Raw genomic sequence first — 19,108 nt, forward strand, 5'->3', positions numbered from 1 at the left:
ACCAAGAGGCCAGCATTCCCCACCATATCATGTCGTGTTAGAAGCCACCTCCATGAACTGCTCACACACATGCCATATGATGGGAAGATATACACACACATGCTATTCCAGTCATGCCATGGCAAAGGAGCTATAGAATCTTGTTTTACCTTAATGGTCTCTTCCCCGGAGTGAATTTGACAAGCTTTCAGGCATTTTTAGTACAGTGGGTAATTGAGAATCAGACCCTCTACAATGGTAGCAGGGAGTGTTGGAAGTAACAGTTTTTAAGAGGCATAAAGGTATGAATAGACAGGAGTTACAACCAGAAACTAATCTTGCTTGAACATGATCTACCTTATCATAGATGTGGGACATTGTGCAAGGAAAGACATGCATGCTGTGTATTTCTTTTCACACAGATGTCATGAAGGCAACAGATTTTTCCAGCTGAGACCACAGCTACATCAAACATAATAAATTTGAGAGATCTGGCACAGAAAGCTTTTGTCTTCCGAGGCACTGACAATTTGGTAGGGCCCCTCCTGTATGCTCTGTTTCAGCTGGCCCTGACTCCTGCCCCTGTCTAGAGCTTTCAAAATCACCTCCAAAATGTGCCAGACAAATAACTTAATCCTAAAGATGCAAACAACAGGGAGTACAAGGCAAATTTTCTAGAAATCATGGAATAACAAAAGATAATAAGGGACATCATGTGACAACCTCATCCCTACAAGAAAACTCCGAAAGTCCTAGCAGTTTTGTTAGCCCTACAAAACTCACTTAGAGATGAGATCAATGAGCTATGTAAACTTCAAAGGTGTCACACAGTCCATTTTTAAAGATGGTCAACATTCAAAATAGCCAAGAAACCGACATCATGTACAGGAAACCATGAGGTATGTGAGCAAGAGCATTTTATAAGCAGGAGAGATCCATGCTACAGAGAAAGTCTTTTCCCTAGGTCCCAGCTCCATGGGATACATTTTCAGATGAGCACAACTGGATCCATCATAGTGTGTATTATTCAGTGCTTAGTTATGGCAGCATGGGGTCTGCCAGAACTACACTATCAGCAGACCAACTTCCTTACCCAAATCTGAGTCACATCTCTTCAAGCAATGGGGCCAGCCCTGGTCAGTCCAGCTACACTGCTATGCTTTGCTGACAGGAAGATGGAAGCATCAAGGATTTATAAACCAAAGCACTACCACAGTTTACCATGTGAACAGAAAATGAACAAGCAGCAAGCAGGCCTTACTAGGGTTGAGTTGTTGCCCAACAAAACACACATTTTCTGAGAAACCAGACTCTTAACAGGAAGCCACACAGCGCAGATTTCTAGCAGGATTTACAGACCACAGCCATCCCAGAAAAAAACAAACAACTAAACATGATTACAAAGTTAGTTTCTCAGTCAGTTGTTGTTCTCTAAATCCCAAATAAAAGATTTTCACATGAAACAGTGAGATGGGAATGAACACTACTGCAGGGTATTGTCCAGAGAGAGATCTTAACACCAGTCTAGCTTCCAGGTTTTGCACTTCCAGCTCCCTGTTCCTGCTTTGTGCTGTTCTCCAGAGGTGTGACTGCAGTGTAACCTGGTACTGATGCTGCAGAAAAGATACTTGGACCCATGCCAACAAAAGCAGCATACATTCCAAAATCAATATGAGAGTGCTTAGCATGCAGACTGAATCCATATGAAACTGGGTCAATAAAAGACAACTCCATGTAATTTTACCCAGGCCTTTTATCCAATTAAATCCAGCTACAGCACAGTACTGTTTACTAAATGACATTCAGCACAGTCTTGCTGCAGATACTCCTAATAACTCATAAGAAAATCTAAAAAAATCTTAGATAAATGTATGATCCACCCATGGCTGCCTTCCAGCAGAGGGTCAGTACAGAAGTTGATAGCAGAGAGCTTCCTTGGAGCAAGACAGACAGTACAAGAGCAACTTGCAGCTGCAGGGGCACAAGCACCCCTGCACACCATAGCCATGATGAAAAAGAATGTTCAAGCAGCACTGAGCATATAAGTCCTTTCTGAAAGGTGGTTTCAGAAAACGCCCAGGTTAAACACATCAATATAATCAGCAGCACCTCTTATAACGCTAACCAACACCAGCAAGAACAAAAACGGTCCGTGACAGTTTGGAAACAAGAAAAGCCACAAAGCCACTTTGTGTCAGAATATTTGTTCTCCAACACTGGCACATGGGACTTGTTGCATGCAATTGGTGGCCAGTAGTGCCAGGAGATGAAAAACCTAAAATACATCTTGATATCCAGAAGACAGAATATCCTCCTTCAGGTGTCCAATCCACTCAGAAAGCAGACTCCCATTAAGCAAGTGTGCTCTTGCCCTACTTTGGGTCCCAATGCATCAACACCTGCAGGTCAGAGCTTCTTGTTCTATCATACTATTATTTATTTACCTTAACACTAAAAGAAGTATTTCTACTATTGCCAATACTTGTCGATCGCTAATTATTTCTGTGCTTAAATTGCCAATAAATTACTGGCAAATACAGACTTAAAATTCTACCAAATTCTTGCTGACAAAGAGCTGTAGTCTAATCTGTGTTTACTCTAGCCTCAAACTGTAGGCTTATGGACATGTTTTGCACTCTTGACACAAGAATGAAGTAGGATGAGAAATCATATCCACCAGGATATTCTAGGAACTGAGAAGTGAAAAAATGTATCCTCAGAGGCTAAGATTTGAGGGCTGCAAGAGCTTCCAAAAGTATCTGAGCTTGCAGAACTCTGTTGCTTGGGTCATACAAAGCAGTGGTCTACCACAAACACTCATCATAAAGAACCTTGCAGTAGCGATATGAATTATCCTTAGAGAAGGAAAAGGGTAATATTACCTGTCTTAATGTCATCCTTTTCCAATGTAAAAAAAAAAGCTACCCTTCTGTCACCTGTACTAAATGACATTATTAATAACTTCATTAGCTGAAATTCATTAAATGGGACAGAATAATCACCTTTGTAGAAAACACCTATGGGTTTTCACTGCTGTAGCTGACAACACACAAAACGCCTTTATCAATTGGGCTGATTATGTTCCCCAGCAGAAAGAGCTAACAGTCTACAAGTAGCAGCTACAGATTGAGCAAGTTTTTTAAAAAGCAGGGTCTTCATCTGAAGCCAGAGTCTGAAAAAATTCACAGCCTGTACTATGTTAACCCACCCTCATCTGCACCCACCACCAACACAGTCCTTATTTTTATCTTACACTTAACCAAAGAGCATTTCACCACAGTAAATTCTGAGAAACATCAACTCTGACTTCTTGTACTGTTGCTCTCACAACAGATAAGACAAAGATTTTCTGCAATGACATCCATACTAACTACCAAAACAATCCACTTGCTTGTTTTTGTGGAGACAACTCAAGATTCAGGTTGGGAACCGAAGAATCTTCCTCTTTCAGGCTGTGCAACCCTGCCTCTACCTTCACCAGGAGTCTCCAAAGTCCATCCAACCCTAAAGTCCAGAAATGACCAGACTATCCCAGCCAATTTTATATTGGGAGGAGAACTGCTTCTTGAAGCACAAGAGGGAAGGGTTGAAGCTACCAACCATGAGGTACGAGCACAGACACTATCACAGCACAAAGCTGAAAGGACTAGAAATATGTTGAGGGGAAACATCAACTTTTCTTCTGCATAGACAGTCCAGAAAGGAAGGAAACATCCTATCACCAGTGTAGGAGAACATGACTACCACCATGTCAGAGTCCTTGCACACATTAGCCAAAAATGTCCCTCAGAAAACAGATAATAAGATTTTGAAAAAAAAAAAGTTGCTAATTTGTTTTTACACTGATGGCAACTATTCTTCTCCCTGGCAAGTTGTTCCATTGTTAAATTAGCCTAGATTATTTTTTTTTCTTATATCAAGGGTAATTGTGTTAGATCTCAGCTATGAACTGGAAAATCTTATGACTGTAAACAAGACCTAAACCCCTTGTTAGCAGGTATCACCCATGTAATAAGCATTTTAATAGAAATTATTTATTTCCTAATATCTCTTTTTAACAAGCCGAGTAAATAATGTGCCTAACACCTTACAAAGTTAAAAAAATCATTCACCTTCCAAGTCCTAGTTGACTTCTTTTGGTCTTAAAATTATCTCAGAACTGAATAAAATTATGCAGTCACAGTCTCTTCAATTTGGAAGATGAACAAGATTACATCCCTCCTTCAACCTGATAACCCCTTTGAATTATTGAAGCAACTAATCTTCAACAATCACTAGTACTCTCCCAAATCAGTGTTTTCCAAAGAAATCTTAAGAGCACAGACCAGTTCCCATTTACTTAGTACTCAGCAGCGAGCTGCATCAAACACGTTTTTGTTGGATTTATCATCAGTCAACCAGACATTTCTACTCATTCTCTAACAGTAACCTTATCTGTCCCTTTCCTCCTCCTCAAACAGCTTTTTAACTTCAAACCTTACTGGCAGGTTTTAATAGTACCATCTCCATGGGCTGATACAGGACAGCAATGGAAACAGATCCCTGGGGAACCTGACAATAGAAATAGTCTTGATCACAGCTATGTCCTAAGTAACTATTACTTTTTATTATCTATCATTAAAGAGGCTTTTAATCCCTCTAATGTGAGTTGTGCTTGAGATATGTATTATTTTTCTTAAAAATTGGTCACTTGGACAAATTCAATTGGTTGAGTGATGTTTCAATGTATCCGTATTGCTTTGTAAAATCTTGTCAAAATAGACAAGACAGCATTTGTCTGCAAAGATGCATATTACAAAGTTCTGCTAAATAGATACTAACATGTTTTTATCAGCTTCTTTAAAATGTTCCAAAATTATTTTTATCTCAGATCAACATACAGATAGATAGCTCTTAGTTCTTTGGGTCACCCCTTTCATGTTTTTTCAATAGTGAATCTTGGTGGGCAGCATTCCACCTTTCTGAAACTCCCATAGCTTACAAGAATTGGCTAAAAAATAGTACTAATGAATAATGGAGCTCCTTGCTTTGGCTATTATCATTGGACATAGCTTATCTAGATCTGCTGTTTTTTAAATATTAGTGAGCACTGTCTCATCCTCCTCTATTATTAATTATGTAGAAAACCTGAGGAGGTTAAAATACCCCCTCTTAAATACAAACACAATCAGCTGGGGGTTGTTTTTGCCCTGTTTGATTTTTCTGTTTTGCTGGTTTTTTTGAGGTTTTTCCGCGAAAATACACAAGTACCTCCTGATTTTATACAGTACCCATATACAGACCTTTTATCTTTGCATGTAAAAAAACAATGGGTTCTCTAAATTTAGGCCACCAGTATCTCCATGACCAGCAGATTTCCTTTTTCACCTGCTTCTTTGCTTAAGTTTGTACCCACATTCACTGCTATTTACTTCCTCCTCCTCCTCACCTGAAGTGCAGAATGCTTTTGAGTTTTATTACCACAGTTCCAGCTACTGTGGAATCATGCCTTCTTGGTCATCAGTATGATGCTGCTGAATACTTTATGGCTTCCATTAATACTTCCCTTTTAAAGGTACCTTCCTGGGCAATTATCCTGCCAATTGTTTAAACTCCAAGAAACAGACTCTTCTAAAGCTCCTTATAGTGCTGCCTGATGCCATATTCTGTTTGCACAAAGCAAATACAGACAAATAACAATCACCGGTACCTAGGCAACGGTGGGATTTCAGGTCAGCTATTAACTCTTCTTTATCTGCAAGAACAAGGTCAACTATTGATTTATTCCACAGTGGGTGCAGAACTGTGTGTATTAAAAAATGACCTACTCCTTCTAGAAGCTCTCTGGAAGTCTTTTCATTGGCCTCATGAAATGTAAAGTAAATGTTACCTGTTTTAAGCAGGCCATATTATTTGCCTCCATGCAAGATGCATATATATATATATAAGGAAATGTTTGGTCTGTTCCTGAGGATATCTCAAGGACCTGTTAGAAACATAGCTGAGAGATGGTTGGAACCCAAATAATTTGTATTTGTTAAGAAATCCTTACACTTGCAGCTCTGCCAAATGGTGCAGGTTTAGAAAGCATTATGTAATATGCATTTAATCACACGTGGGACAACATGTCTCAAGTCCACCTCTACTCAAGTCTGGACAAAAGCATTAGATATTTTCTGTGCCCCAGGACTGGGCTGACCTCTCGCATGCTGTTCCATCCTTAAGGGGACTTCTTTACTCCCTCCCTACCATCACATTTATTTCTTCCTCTACGGCTTTACTGTCTACCCAATTTCTCTCTCTGTACAGTAGCTTGGGAAAATCACTCCAGGCAAGGATTTTGAGTCTCTCATATATGACAATGAGGAGATGTGACCTGACACACAGAAGGGAGAGGGAGAAGATGGGGGTTACAGCCTAGTCACAGCTGAAGATTCAGACAACCATGAGTCCCCTTTAGGAGAAAGGGTAGGTTTCAGTGAGTCACCCAAAGGAAAGCATCCTGGTCCTGAAAAAGAAATAGAAACAAGCAGGATTCAGAGAGCATGCTCTCTTGCTTGAGGCTATGAGCATGCTGAGAGAAGCAGCACTGAAAGAAGGAGGAGGATGTGTGAGAATCATTCATTATTTCCTTGGTGAAGTAGCAAAGTTCTCTATTACAGAAAAATGGTACATGGGGTGTTTTGTGTCCCAGAAGATGAATACTCTTCTGGCAGGCATAACTCTCACCAAAGGGCCAGGTGAACTACCAAAAAGTTTTACATGGAATATATAATCTACCCAGTTAAAATCACATCAGTGTGCTAGAACTTGAGATTATGTTTAGAGAAAAAAATAAACACTAGAGGATATCAGAAACCAATTTATAAAGCATTATTCCCCATTCCTCCTATGCAATAAAAAGGTACCATATAGGCCCAAAAACGGACAGGAAATCTTAAAGCAAGTCATTAGGGTGCATTTTCTACAAGTCACTTCTTAGGACAGCAGCTCATTTAAATTGCCTAGGTGTCCATCCCAACCTGCAAAGCATAGGCAAGAGTCACCAGGACAGGGATGTCCTTGTCACTTCCATCTCATCCATGTCTCCCACGCCAGGAACACATGGCAGAAAAGCATCGAGGTGAACAAGTGTGAAAAAGGCTAGTTGTCAATTAAGCACCAGTCCCAGGAGAAGGGACAGTAATGGGGAACAATTTATGTAAGCAATGCAGCTCCCAGGAGAGGGGAACAGCTGTAGCACAGAGCAGGATGTGATAAATACAGATTGTAGCAGGTGGTCCAAGAACTGACTGTGATTTCAGCAAGTATTTGTCCAAACTGGACAGAACTGCCTACTGCACAGTCCTGCAACAGCAAAAAAGCTAGCCAGAAAAACCACAAAAGCAGAGCAAAAGGTTCAGCAATCACAGATTGCCAGGAGATGAGTTTAATTCTGAAAACATTCCCACAGACATCAAGAGTATAACAACAATCTAAGGTATGAGCAACATGGAAGCAAAACCAGGCCTCTTGCAACAGCATCACAGATCAATGGTTTTGGCTGGGAATTGACTCCAGAGGTCATTTAGTGCATCCCCTGCTCACAGCAGGTTTAATGAGATCTTTTTGGCCAGGTTCTCTCCAGTCAAGACAGATCCCTTCAAGGATGGAGGTTCTACAACCCATCTGGGCAATGTGTTCCACTATTTCAGCATCCTAAAAAACCTAAAATTTTCCCAGTATCTAATTGATAAATCAAACGCAGGGCAGCCCTGTGAAGAGACCTAGACAAATTAGAGGGCTGGATAATCACTAACCATATGAAGTTCAACAAAGACAAGTGCCAGATTCTGCACCTGAAATGGGGCAACCCTGGATGTACAGACAGACTAGAGAATGAGATGCTGGAGAACAGAAAGGGACTGGGAGGCCTGGTTGATGTTAAGTATGATGAAAGGCCTGAAATTCACTCTTGTTGAGTATATTAACATTTTCCTCAGCCCATTTCTTCAGCCTGGTCAGGTCCTTCTCAATAGCAGCCTTGCCTTTCTGCATTTTGACCATTGTTCCATTCCTTTTGTACTGTCTAAGCTACAGACAGATAAGCCAAATTCTTCTCTCATTTACAATGTTCAAGTCCATGAATTACACACATTTACAATACTGCACCACTACTCTGCATGTGAGTGTATGCCTTTGTGTATGCACACACACCCACATGGATGGCTCAAGTAATGCAATAACTAAAACAAAAACACTGCAGAATTGGGAGGAGTGGCTGCTGTAAGTGAGGACCAAGGTATATGCTCCAAGCCTAAGATGACAAGAGCTTCAGGCTTTCCTGACTTTGATTCTTTGGACTGCACCTTATAAAGGCAGCAGCTGTTAACGTCATAAATAATAATATTTCTGAAGAGTCTGAAACACGCCATCAACCAAGGATCATATTATAATTATATCAACAAGTCAAATATCTGTGATGATGATGATATAACATACAGATAACTTCACCTCAAGGTTAGGTCATGAGACATCTAGCTTGTTTATCTGTGTTCACATGGGATGAGTCACCATGTGTAGTCACAAACAAACGCTTCCTCAAAGACCTTATAAATCAAGAATCATCAATAGCATCCAAGGATTAGGGAAGCCAAACTACGTGGTCAAAAGAAACAGAGGTATATCACATACACTGTAAAATACCATCAGACTGCACTAGCTCTTCCACATGCAATCACTGTTTAGCAAATTGTTTGCAGCCATCTTTCATCACAGAAATGGATCACAAGGAAAGAAATACTTCAACATGTTTCTATGCAGCTGAAAACCAGTCCTTTGCAGGAGATACATTAAGTCAGTGTTTAATCCTGGCATTTACTCAGAAATAAGGTGAGGTTTCATTTTGTTTTGTTTTTCCCAAACCAATTGTTACATTACACTGAAAATTGTTGCTCAGAGAAGTTGTAGGTTGCCCAGAGCAGTTGTGTATGCTCCATCCCTGGAGGTGTTCATAGCCAGGCTGGATTGAGCTCTAAGCACACCTAGTAAAAGATGCACAGGCCCATGGCAGGGGTGCTTGAACTGGATGATCTTTAAGGTCCCCTCCAACCCAAACCATTTTATGATTCTATGAACATCTTAATAGGAAGAACACTGTTATAGCCCTCATGTGTATTTACCAGCTAAGTTAGACACTACCAAGTGTCCTAGTCCTGCAAATACATTACAGTGTGCTGACTAAGCTGAGGGGGAAGAGCTTCTCATTCATACATATACATAGCACCAGGTGTCCCATCTGTGGAGAAGAAGAAGCTGCTATGCCTGAAAAGGTGCTCATAACTTACCCCAAACATCTGCCGAAGGTCAGGATCTCGAAAGCGGAAGGGAATGTTAGACACATGAAGTCGTTTTGGAGTGGATTTGCTCTCAGTATTCTCACTGCTCTGTGTCTGTGATTGCTGTCCATCCGTCTGTGCCCCTCCTTCTGTCTGCTGAAATCAGAAGAGACAAAAGCGTGCGCATCAGTGGAAATCACACAAATTTCTGTCACGTGCCTTGTCTACCCCTTCTTAGAAATGGAGAGGGAAAAGAAAAAGAAAAAAGCACTAAAGAATACTGTTAGAAATACCCATATTCGGGTTGAAAATGTTACTGGAGCTATCTAGTATTTGACAATTATTTTGATAAAGCCAGCAGCACTTAACAATTGATCTGTTGTTCTTCCCCTCCCTTTCCATGAGTAAACACTAGTGAGATCTCAGCCTCCCTCCTCTCCTATCACCTTACAGCTTAGTAGATTTGTCTTTGGTTTTCTTAAACTGCTTCTCTATTTTAGCCCATTCTTCCTCACTTCAGCTGCCACCATGTGAAAGCTCTAATGAAGAGACGGATCTTTTATATCCTGGAGCTGGGAGGTAGTACCACCACTCTAATCTCATGTGGCAGGATGTTCATGCAATCATCAAAATCCCACAGCTGAAGTGGCAGCTCTTCACCGGGCCAATACCAGAAGTGCATCCCAAGGCAAAACGGCATCTGCTCTGTCAAGTTCCCTTCAGAGAAATATTACCCAAAAGAAGATCTATAATTAAATGGTAAAATCCATATAGGAACAGCTTATGGATGTCTCTGATTAACTTTTCGCTTACATTTAAGTGAGCCCAGGAACAGGAAACACTCATCACCACTGCAAGACTTATAAAAGCTCCAAGTGCTGCTTTTTGCTACCAATTCCACAGCTAAGAAAGGCAATTTGTTCTACTGTTCTCAAGTGCTCACTGGCACGACAGAGAGAGGTCAAGGGCTACACCAGGGGTATTTTTCACAGAAAAAGTACAAGAGGCAGGCAGAGGAATAAGGGAGATCTGTGTGCCAGATGGGAGTCCTAATGCCTGCACAGAGATTACTGGCAGGAGAAAAGTAAGGAATAGAACCTCAGCCGCTTGTGCGATCTTAGACTGAAAGGTGCTAAAATTTGAGCACAGCACTAAATATAAAGGCAAGGCCCCTTTGCAAAATGGCTTGATGAGAAAATAGCATTTCTCGCACTTTAGTCAGAATGATGACCTCAAAACCTCAGAGCCACAGAACAAAGCAGACTGCAATTTGGTCGGTTTTATTGCTCTTGTCCCTTTCCAAGTGCATTCACTGACAGGCCAAGGTACTCAAAGAGCACCCACCCACTCACTCTGTCTCCTGCTGCTTGCCTCAGACTCCCAGGAGTCAAGCTTTGACTACCCATGTGATGCACTTTTAAGTGTAATTTCAACTCTTTAGATGCCAACCCGAGCTCCTCCTTAATCCATCAAGTAAAAAGAAGTCCTACAATAAGGCAAGGACTGTAATTGCTAAGAGTCTGTCTTTTTAAGGCACTGTCAAGAAAACATGTGGGTCTTAAAAATGTAAGAGTAGGGGTGAGGTTTTTGCTGGTTTGGGTCCTTTTTCCTTCCTCTTTTAAATAAGTGATTTGTGTACCAAATATGAAAGAAGTCTGAGGGGAGCTGCCCACACCAATTCCCAAACACTGACTGGACTTGCTAAGCTGCTCTGCACATCATTTAATATAGAACACTTCACAAATATTTGGTAACATCTCTTCACAGATAAACTCAATTTGCAACACTAAGAAAGTATCTTCTGCCCAGAAATACCACTTAAAGCTATGACCTTGAACTTGCATATTGCTTACAAAGCAAGTGTATATACAAAGACAAGAGCAAGCAAACAGTTAGCACTGGGATCATGCCATGCTGAGCAGAGCAGCTTTCTATTTCATTTCAGTAGAGCTGTGCATGCAGCAGAAAACATAATTTATGTTAACCAGATCAAACATCTATGATAGGAAGAATGGCAATACTGCCCTGACAAGTATGTTGACTTCCCATAGCTGCACAGGTCTCAGCAGAATCCTTGTAGAATGAAGTAGTTTTATTTGTCTAAGACTCATGCACCCCCCAAACATGTGTTTTTGGGGAAAAATTCAGAAACTTTATTTTAATAGTATCCAAAAGTTGTCCCCTGCATGTTCCCTCTCTTCTCCTTCCCTCACCTCTATGACAATAAGGCTCTCCAAGCTTATAGAGAGAACACCCTAGGGGAAGAATCAATGCAGCTGGCTTGCAATTAAATCACACCATGCTACTTTAGTAGTTTTATTTTTATGCCTCCATCAGAGTCCTCTGCTCCTCAGGGCAAATCTGTCCAAGAAGGACAAAACACAGGAACAGCTTATCTTATCACCACTGTATACAACACCTGCAAGTGAGTACTCCAAAGTAACTCCCAAAAATCACCAATACTGCTGCTAAAAGGGACAGCTACGTTAAAATACAGGTTGCACAAGCCTGGATCTGCTGATTCCACAGGGGAGGATGCCAGAATGTTATTTGCACTCCTCTCCCATCCACGTGTTCCCAGGCAGAGGGCAGAACTCCTTTCTTACCAAGGGTGCAATGTATCATGTATAGTGGCCTGCTCAAAAGCACTCACAGCTGTTCCTGCATATGGCAGAGAGCTGCTGCCACACAGGACTCATTCTGCAGCACGTGAGATGTGTACAGTGAGACAAATGCTTCAAAGAGTAGAAATGATAGAAGGAAAAAGGGATCTTCATCCATTCTTACTTTTTTAACTGCACTAAGAGACTCCAAATGCTTTTCATGCTTTCACATAGCCTGATTTTTCAGTAGTAATTTAACATTAAATACCTTCTTCTGCATGCTGTAGCTCCCTCATTTCTGTCATCCATGGCCCTAAGGCAATATTTGAACTTTCCACCACTGTAACATTAGCTCAATATATTTGTCCACTGCCACACATTCAGCTACAACATAAATGAAAAAAACAGTCTCTTCTGATCTTTTTTTTCTTTTTCCCTTTTACAGTTCCTTGGCTTAATTCATTAGAAAGGAGATGAAAGGAAGGGCCTGAAGCCTGTTCTCAGGCAGCACATAACAGAGCCTGGCAGCAGTGCTACCCTGACCAAGCCAGAGGATGAAAAGCCCTCATTTCACCAAGTGCCCAATCCCCACCTTGCCTCCTTCCCCACAAGGCATTTAAGCTCCTTCTGGCCTCAGGTCAGCACTTCCCAGTGAAGAAAGAAACCTCTCCCTTCTCCAGAGAATCAGCTTGGAAGGGTGCTAATACACATTCCCTAGGTCCCAAGGCCTGTCATCAGGCAATACAGACATCCTGAAGCAAAGGTCTCACATTTAGGAACAGTGCTGGATTCACTGCACCTCCTCAGCAGGGCCTGTGTAACATATACTGATGCAGGTGATAATGCCATTCATGCCTACACAGGAAAGCTCTGAGCTCTACTCAAGGTCACTGAGAGACACATCAGAGCTCAGGACAGCAAAGCGTGGGCTTCACTTTTAACTCCTTGCTGCCTGTGCCCCTGTCCGCTCCTCCCTTACACCTGGCAGCAGCGAGGAAACCCTAAGCAAGAAGAGGCAGCTGCAAAGAGAAGCAGGATTATACGTGTGCACAAACACATGTGGAAGGGGAGGAGGACACCTAGAAACATGAGGGTGCTCCAAAAGGCTTGGGGGTAGCTCTACAACCACCTTCCCACCACTCAACTGGTCTCCTCTACCCTAATGCAGGTGATGAACAACCAATTGCTGAGGATTTCCCCTCCAGCAGGGGCTCCAGTACCACCTGAGCTCTGAGCACATCTCCATCTGAATGGCTAGACAGAGGGATGCCTCCCTGCTGAGCCAGACAAGCACCTGTGCAACAGACCAACACAGAGATTATTAATACCCAGCACATTCTGTTTCCATCTCCCACTTGCTTCTAGAACTGGAACTGCTTCAGATCCAAGTTCCAGACAAACAAAAATCAACCCCCCATTCTCTCCCCCAGGAAGCAGGCAGTCCAAAATGTTGTGAATCATACTGAGGAGGTTAAGAGCCATAAATCACTGCAAAGAAAATATTTACAAAATACAAACTGTAACTAATAACTATATTTAAAAGGGGACTTGGGCAGCTTACAAAATCTAGGATACAGACTGCACTCACTCCACTGCTTTTTGATCAGTCTTGAATCAAAAAAAAAAAAAAAAAAAAAGCCAAAACCAAACACTCAACCTTGTTTGGATCAAGAGCTTGAAGAACTGTGGAGACAAGGACCAAAAGCTACAACTGAGAGAAGACAATCTTGCCACTACAAAGCAGAGTGCAGATAATGTGGAAAAATCTCTACAACTTCTAGTGAATAACCTGTGTCAAAACAACCAGTCACCCACCAATGAACAGATACCCACTGAGGAGGTTTCACAGAAAAACAAGTGAAGAATTAGTCCCTAGACACAAAATTCATGTCTTTCCCCATCATACTCTACTGTAGTAGGTTTGAGGTCCCACACATCCAATAGCAAATGCCATGGGAACTTCAACTGCTTAAACGCTTGTTCAGCAGAGAGAAGACCTTAGGTTTAATTATCTCTTTCAACAGCAATAAATATAATTTTACGGTTAGATCCATATACCCTTTTTTTTCAGAGATGTCAGCAGTGTTATATTAAAAAAAATTGGGGTCTACTTACAGGAACAATTAACTATTATCCAAATTATTCTTTACGCTAAAAAAAAAAAAAGACTGAAAAATTCTAAGAACATACCAATTAACTTCTACAAGGCTTTTTATTATTTTCCATACAGTCAGGTGAATTTAGGGTATATATTTTCTGGTATATATTTTTTTGTTAGTTACCTATTTTAGGACATACTTAAGCTTAAGTAATTTTATTAACTTTCCTCATTAAAGGCACACCTCACAGAACACAAACCTAACATAGGAAAGCACATAGGGACCTTTGCTACCAGTGCTGCACAACACCTCTGATGCATCCAGTAACATTTTCAACCCGAATATGGGTATTTCTAACAGTATTCTTTAGTGCTTTTTTCTTTTTCTTTTCCCTCTTAATGAAGTGGTGAAATGGAGGCCCCCTGAGAGGCCTGCTCTGCTGATCAGATTGCCAAACCTCTTGAGCAGTGAGCAGTTCCAGCCCATTCCTTACAAAACAGGGATGCCCTGACAAGGTGGAGGAGACAGCAAAATTTCCCGAGCTAGTGGTCACCCCAAGACCACTCCACTGACAGGGGCAGAAGAACTGCCACACAGTGACAGACTTAAGATCCATCCAGGACATTATCTTCTTTCCATTAACAGCCAAATATGTGGCATCTGTGGAAGGATGCAAGAACAAGGCAAATGCTCACTGACTTTCCTCCAGCAAGCTTTTCTCCAAGCTGATGTCTCAACTTGCAAAATATCCCACAGACAAGAGCTGCACTGCAAATTTCTTCATTACATGCAAAAAATAAGTAGTAAACCCTGCTCTGTTTTCCATATACGGCACCCAATTATTTCCCACGTGCATCCTAGTAAGTGAAAATGGGAAAGCTCCATATTTTAATTGCCTTACCATCCAATCTTCTATGTATTTGTCATATACCTTTATTCCCTGACAGCTCTTTCGGTAAGTGAAGATTACATTCCTTCGCATATAGAACCTGCTACATCCCTTTCATCATCACTTTTATCCTTCCCTGTACTTCTGCTAGATCTGCTATAACCTTCGAGAGATACACAGAAATACCACAGCTATATACTCTAATGTAATGATGCTTGCTGATTTATTTCCCATTTCTCATTTTTAAATCTGCCTCACTAGACACAAGTCTGCAAGTGCTGACAATCTGCCTCATATTCAAAGCAAACGCTTGATGGTAAATGTCATGGTTTGCAACCTCCAGACAGCAATTTCTAAGCTGAGGTGGCCAAACAATCAGCAGCAAACTACTTATTTGAAGCTAGTTCTTCCTCATGTCTAGCTGCTTAGCAGTATCAGAAAATAACTGACGGTATTCATTAAACATATTCTCCACCTGAAATACCTCACATGAGCAATTGCTTTAATTACTAAGGGGATGAAAAGTAATTACAGAGGAAAATTCTGCAAATTCAGTCTAGGCAAGATATACCCAAGGGGAAGTCATCATTATAACACTATCCATGTGTTGCAAAAGTCAGTTGAGGAATCCTTAGTGTCATTGGCTCTCTTCTTTCTAAGCCCTTGCTAGATGTACAAGGCACAGCCAGACGACCAAGCACCTTCCCTGTCTTGCTTCTGAACATGACATACATGGGCCCCCCACCACAAATGTGTCTTCTTTGAGAATTTGAAAGGTGATATCCTTTTATAGTACAGTGGATGAGTTAAATATCTTTCAGTACAGCACATCAAAAAGCAGAGACACGATGCTCTGTAATTAAATAATGCTTTATACTGGTTCATGACAACGTAACACCAAGGCGACAGCACCTGCCATTTTCATGCTAAGTAATTTACATAAACTTATTCCTCTACTTCTATACCTCCAGCTGCATTCCATAATTTATACAGACATACAAATTCTTCCCTCTGACATTAACAAGAGAAACAAGTTGAATAATCAGCTTGCAGTATTAAGTGCACTGCATTTACTACCAAGCAAGCTTTTTTAGTTCAGCAGATGATTAATCTTCCCTCTGCGGGTAGAGTACCAGGAGATGCAGAGAACTGACAATTGCTCTCGGCTTCTGGCCATGCTCCCCATATGCTTACCTTGCAACAACAGCATTTGCTGGATCCCTCCAAGAGCTGCTCTAATTCATTAACCCAGCCAAAGAATTGGACAGCTTTCTGCCAGGTCAGTGAATTAAAGTGGCTCACGTAAAGAATGCCAGAGACAGTAAATAGGAGTGGGAGTTTGCACTTGGAGCCAGATCTCTCCTTTCTGACAGCAGTGAATCTCTTAGATCAGCTCAGCTGCCAGAGGTACTGCAGCCTAATTAGCATCTCCCCTTGAAGCTAACTGTGCTGGGTGTTTCCATTAGGGATAAGAGCACTAAGGTAAACCAAGAAGAGGGATGGGGGAAGAAACCAGGCAACCCAGCACCCTAAGTGAAATGCTGAGCGTCAGCTGTTTAAGAGAAGGACTGCAACAGGCAGACCAACTAGGCCAAATATGGTCCTGTGCCTCAGCCTATTTTTAATCCAGGTCTTTCAGCTGTGCTTTGGGACAGTATCAAGAGAAAGGACAGACGCTTGGACAAAGACTGAGAGGTCTTCCTGCTACATGCCAGGCAAGAAACAAACCCCCACAGATGAGACTTATCCTAAAATAGAGATTCCAAAGTATGAAGCTGTTTGTATTACATTGACTACTGTGCCAATTTCTTTTCCATGCCCCAATCCTGAGACATCCAAATGCTTTCCACTACATTCAGACCTCCATAACCAAGTTCATCCTAAGCTCATGACACCAGTCAGTCATTCCCCTTTGATAAGGGTTTAAGACTGCTTAGGAAGGCATGGACTTTGACTCTCAAAGTTTATTTTACATAAGTTCACTTCTGATCTTTGACTTCAGGCTCCCAGACCACTGCCTATTAACTCAGATAGCACCACTAATCTCAAATCATTCTAGGTGACTAGCCAGGTTTCTATGAAAAGGTGCTCCCACCCTGTGTCTTAAGGACCCTGTTACAGACCACATGACATTGCTGTCTAACATCCTACCAACGAGATTAAGCCCCCTTTCTATGAGGGACCTTTAAGCTACCCCTATGTTCTTTGTCACTTTTGCAATTATGCTAAAGGCTATCAGCCTGAAAAGCAGGAAAGCCTTGCCATCTGACCACACCTTTTGCTATCTCTTCTGTCCTGCCAACACGACCAAACACAAGCCTTGTTCTTATAAGCAAGCAGGGAACTTATCGGACCAGCTGAAGGAATTTCTGAATCATCCCATGGGAGCACAGGCTTCAAGTCAGCAGCTAAAAAATCCACTGGCTGTTGAGTCTGGGGTATCGCCTTCACACACGACAGCAGCTGTGCTTGTCAGTCACACTAATAGGAGGGAAGGATCATACCTCACCCATGATGGCTTTCTGCTCTATTAAAGTTAGCACTGTTGTTTGAGCAAGATGGTAAAATGGTTGAAGGAGAAGATACCTTAAAGCATAACAGTCTCATCCACATGGACTGAACACGTGTGTCAAACAAGTAATAGCCAGCACACGGGATGGACAAAATGCTTAACATTAGCTGTAGATGTTTAAGATGAAAAAAAACCAACCTGTTCTGCTATATTTTAATACCCTTCCTTAACTTGAGTAACTACTGAGCCTTCTTGCTTCCCCTAGGTCCTACATCATTAATCATTGTTCTGAAGAGAAGTTACAAGGAATTACATCCTAAGGCATCCCACAGAATCACAATAACTTCTTAGAGGCGTCCTAGACAAAGATAAAGAGACTTGGAAGACCCAGAATGCAGTGGATGTGAAAGTCTGGCCTGTGAAAAGTGCCTGATTGAGGCACTTTTACCCCTGTTCCCACAGGTTGCTTCATGTGCCACCATCTGGGATCCTCTGGGTTTGATCAGTCCCAGCCATAGCAAGCACAGCAACGCCCTTGTGTGTGCCCTTACCCTTTTCCCAGCCAGCTATGGCCACAAAAGCCTGACTCTGCATGCTCAGCCTGCATGTCTTTAACCACATCAAATGGTAACTCCAGACGTGCACACCTGTTTCCAACAGCCAGTACAAGTAGTGTGTGTTATTCAGCCTGTTTCTTGGATAACCCCCTGCCAGTCAGGCTCTCTCCACAGACTCCTGGCAACACCACTGCCTGCCAGCAGTCTCCCAGCAACACTCCCTCCTACACAGATGGGCTCTCAGTCCCTCCTCATAGGCTAGCCACAGGCTGTGGGCTCCTTGGAGCCAGCATTAGCTGATGAAACACAGAGCTCGGCCCTCCAGAGCCACAGAGATGGCTCCTAATATGGAAGAGGAGCAGGAAGGCTGGCAAGAGCTTACATCCAAGGTCAAGGCTCACATCATTTCCATTAAAAAGAAAGGCTCTTAAGCTCTGGACAAGGATGGGAACAGCAAAAACATACAGGAAAGCTACTGCCCTGTTTTTTATTCCCTGTTTCCAGATACCTCATCCAACTGGCAGTGCCTGAGATAGATGTTTGCTGAAGATGGGCAACCCAAACCTTACGTGTTGGAATGGCATCGGACAGTCTGGTGCTAAAACAATGACTTGCATTTCTGCACACTGCATCAGCTTTAAAGTTTTATTTCCTTCCTGGTCTTTCCTTATCTACATTTTTTTTCTTGCCAAGCAAGGCACCCTAAGTTTCTTTTACATACTACCAGTGTGCCTTACAGGGTTTGTATTCTTTTTCTCCTTCAAGATACCGAAGTTGTGGCATTCCCAGGAAGAAATCAAAGATATCTTATCTAAGTCATGACCGGGGCGCCAACCATGCAGCCACTGCTCACTGCGGAAGGAGCAGAAGCACACATCAGGAACCATGAGCACTTGAGCTGGCACTATCAGTTCTTCCAACGCTTGGCACTGAATTCATTCAGTACTTACCAGGGGGGAAAAAAAAAAAAATTCTCTACAAGCCAAACACCAGCTACAAGTAAAACTGAAAGCATTAACTGATTAAATCCGCCCCTGAGCGCCAAAGGCTCTCACCATAAGGCTCTTTATTAGGAAGTTAAGTCTTAACAAGTGGCTTAAGGGGTGGATAAAGCTTTTCCTGGGATAATCTGCCAGCATGTTGCCCAGTGCCAGTTCCAGGCCATGGAAAGAA

At 42.0% G+C, this 19,108-nt stretch overlaps 1 protein-coding gene across 1 annotated transcript in view; it reads right to left on the reverse strand.

Annotated features, from left to right (window-relative positions):
• RBFOX2 (RNA binding fox-1 homolog 2) overlaps positions 1-19,108 on the reverse strand; it is a 164,377-nt gene that overhangs the window by 35,308 nt on the left and 109,961 nt on the right. The window contains exon 4 of the mRNA XM_062492129.1: positions 9,285-9,431. Within this exon, the coding sequence (XP_062348113.1) occupies positions 9,285-9,431 (147 nt within the window). The remainder of the gene's footprint in view (positions 1-9,284; positions 9,432-19,108) is intronic.

The sequence above is a fragment of the Cinclus cinclus genome, chromosome 4, assembly GCF_963662255.1.
Source record: "Cinclus cinclus chromosome 4, bCinCin1.1, whole genome shotgun sequence".
Lineage (NCBI taxonomy): Eukaryota > Metazoa > Chordata > Aves > Passeriformes > Cinclidae > Cinclus > Cinclus cinclus.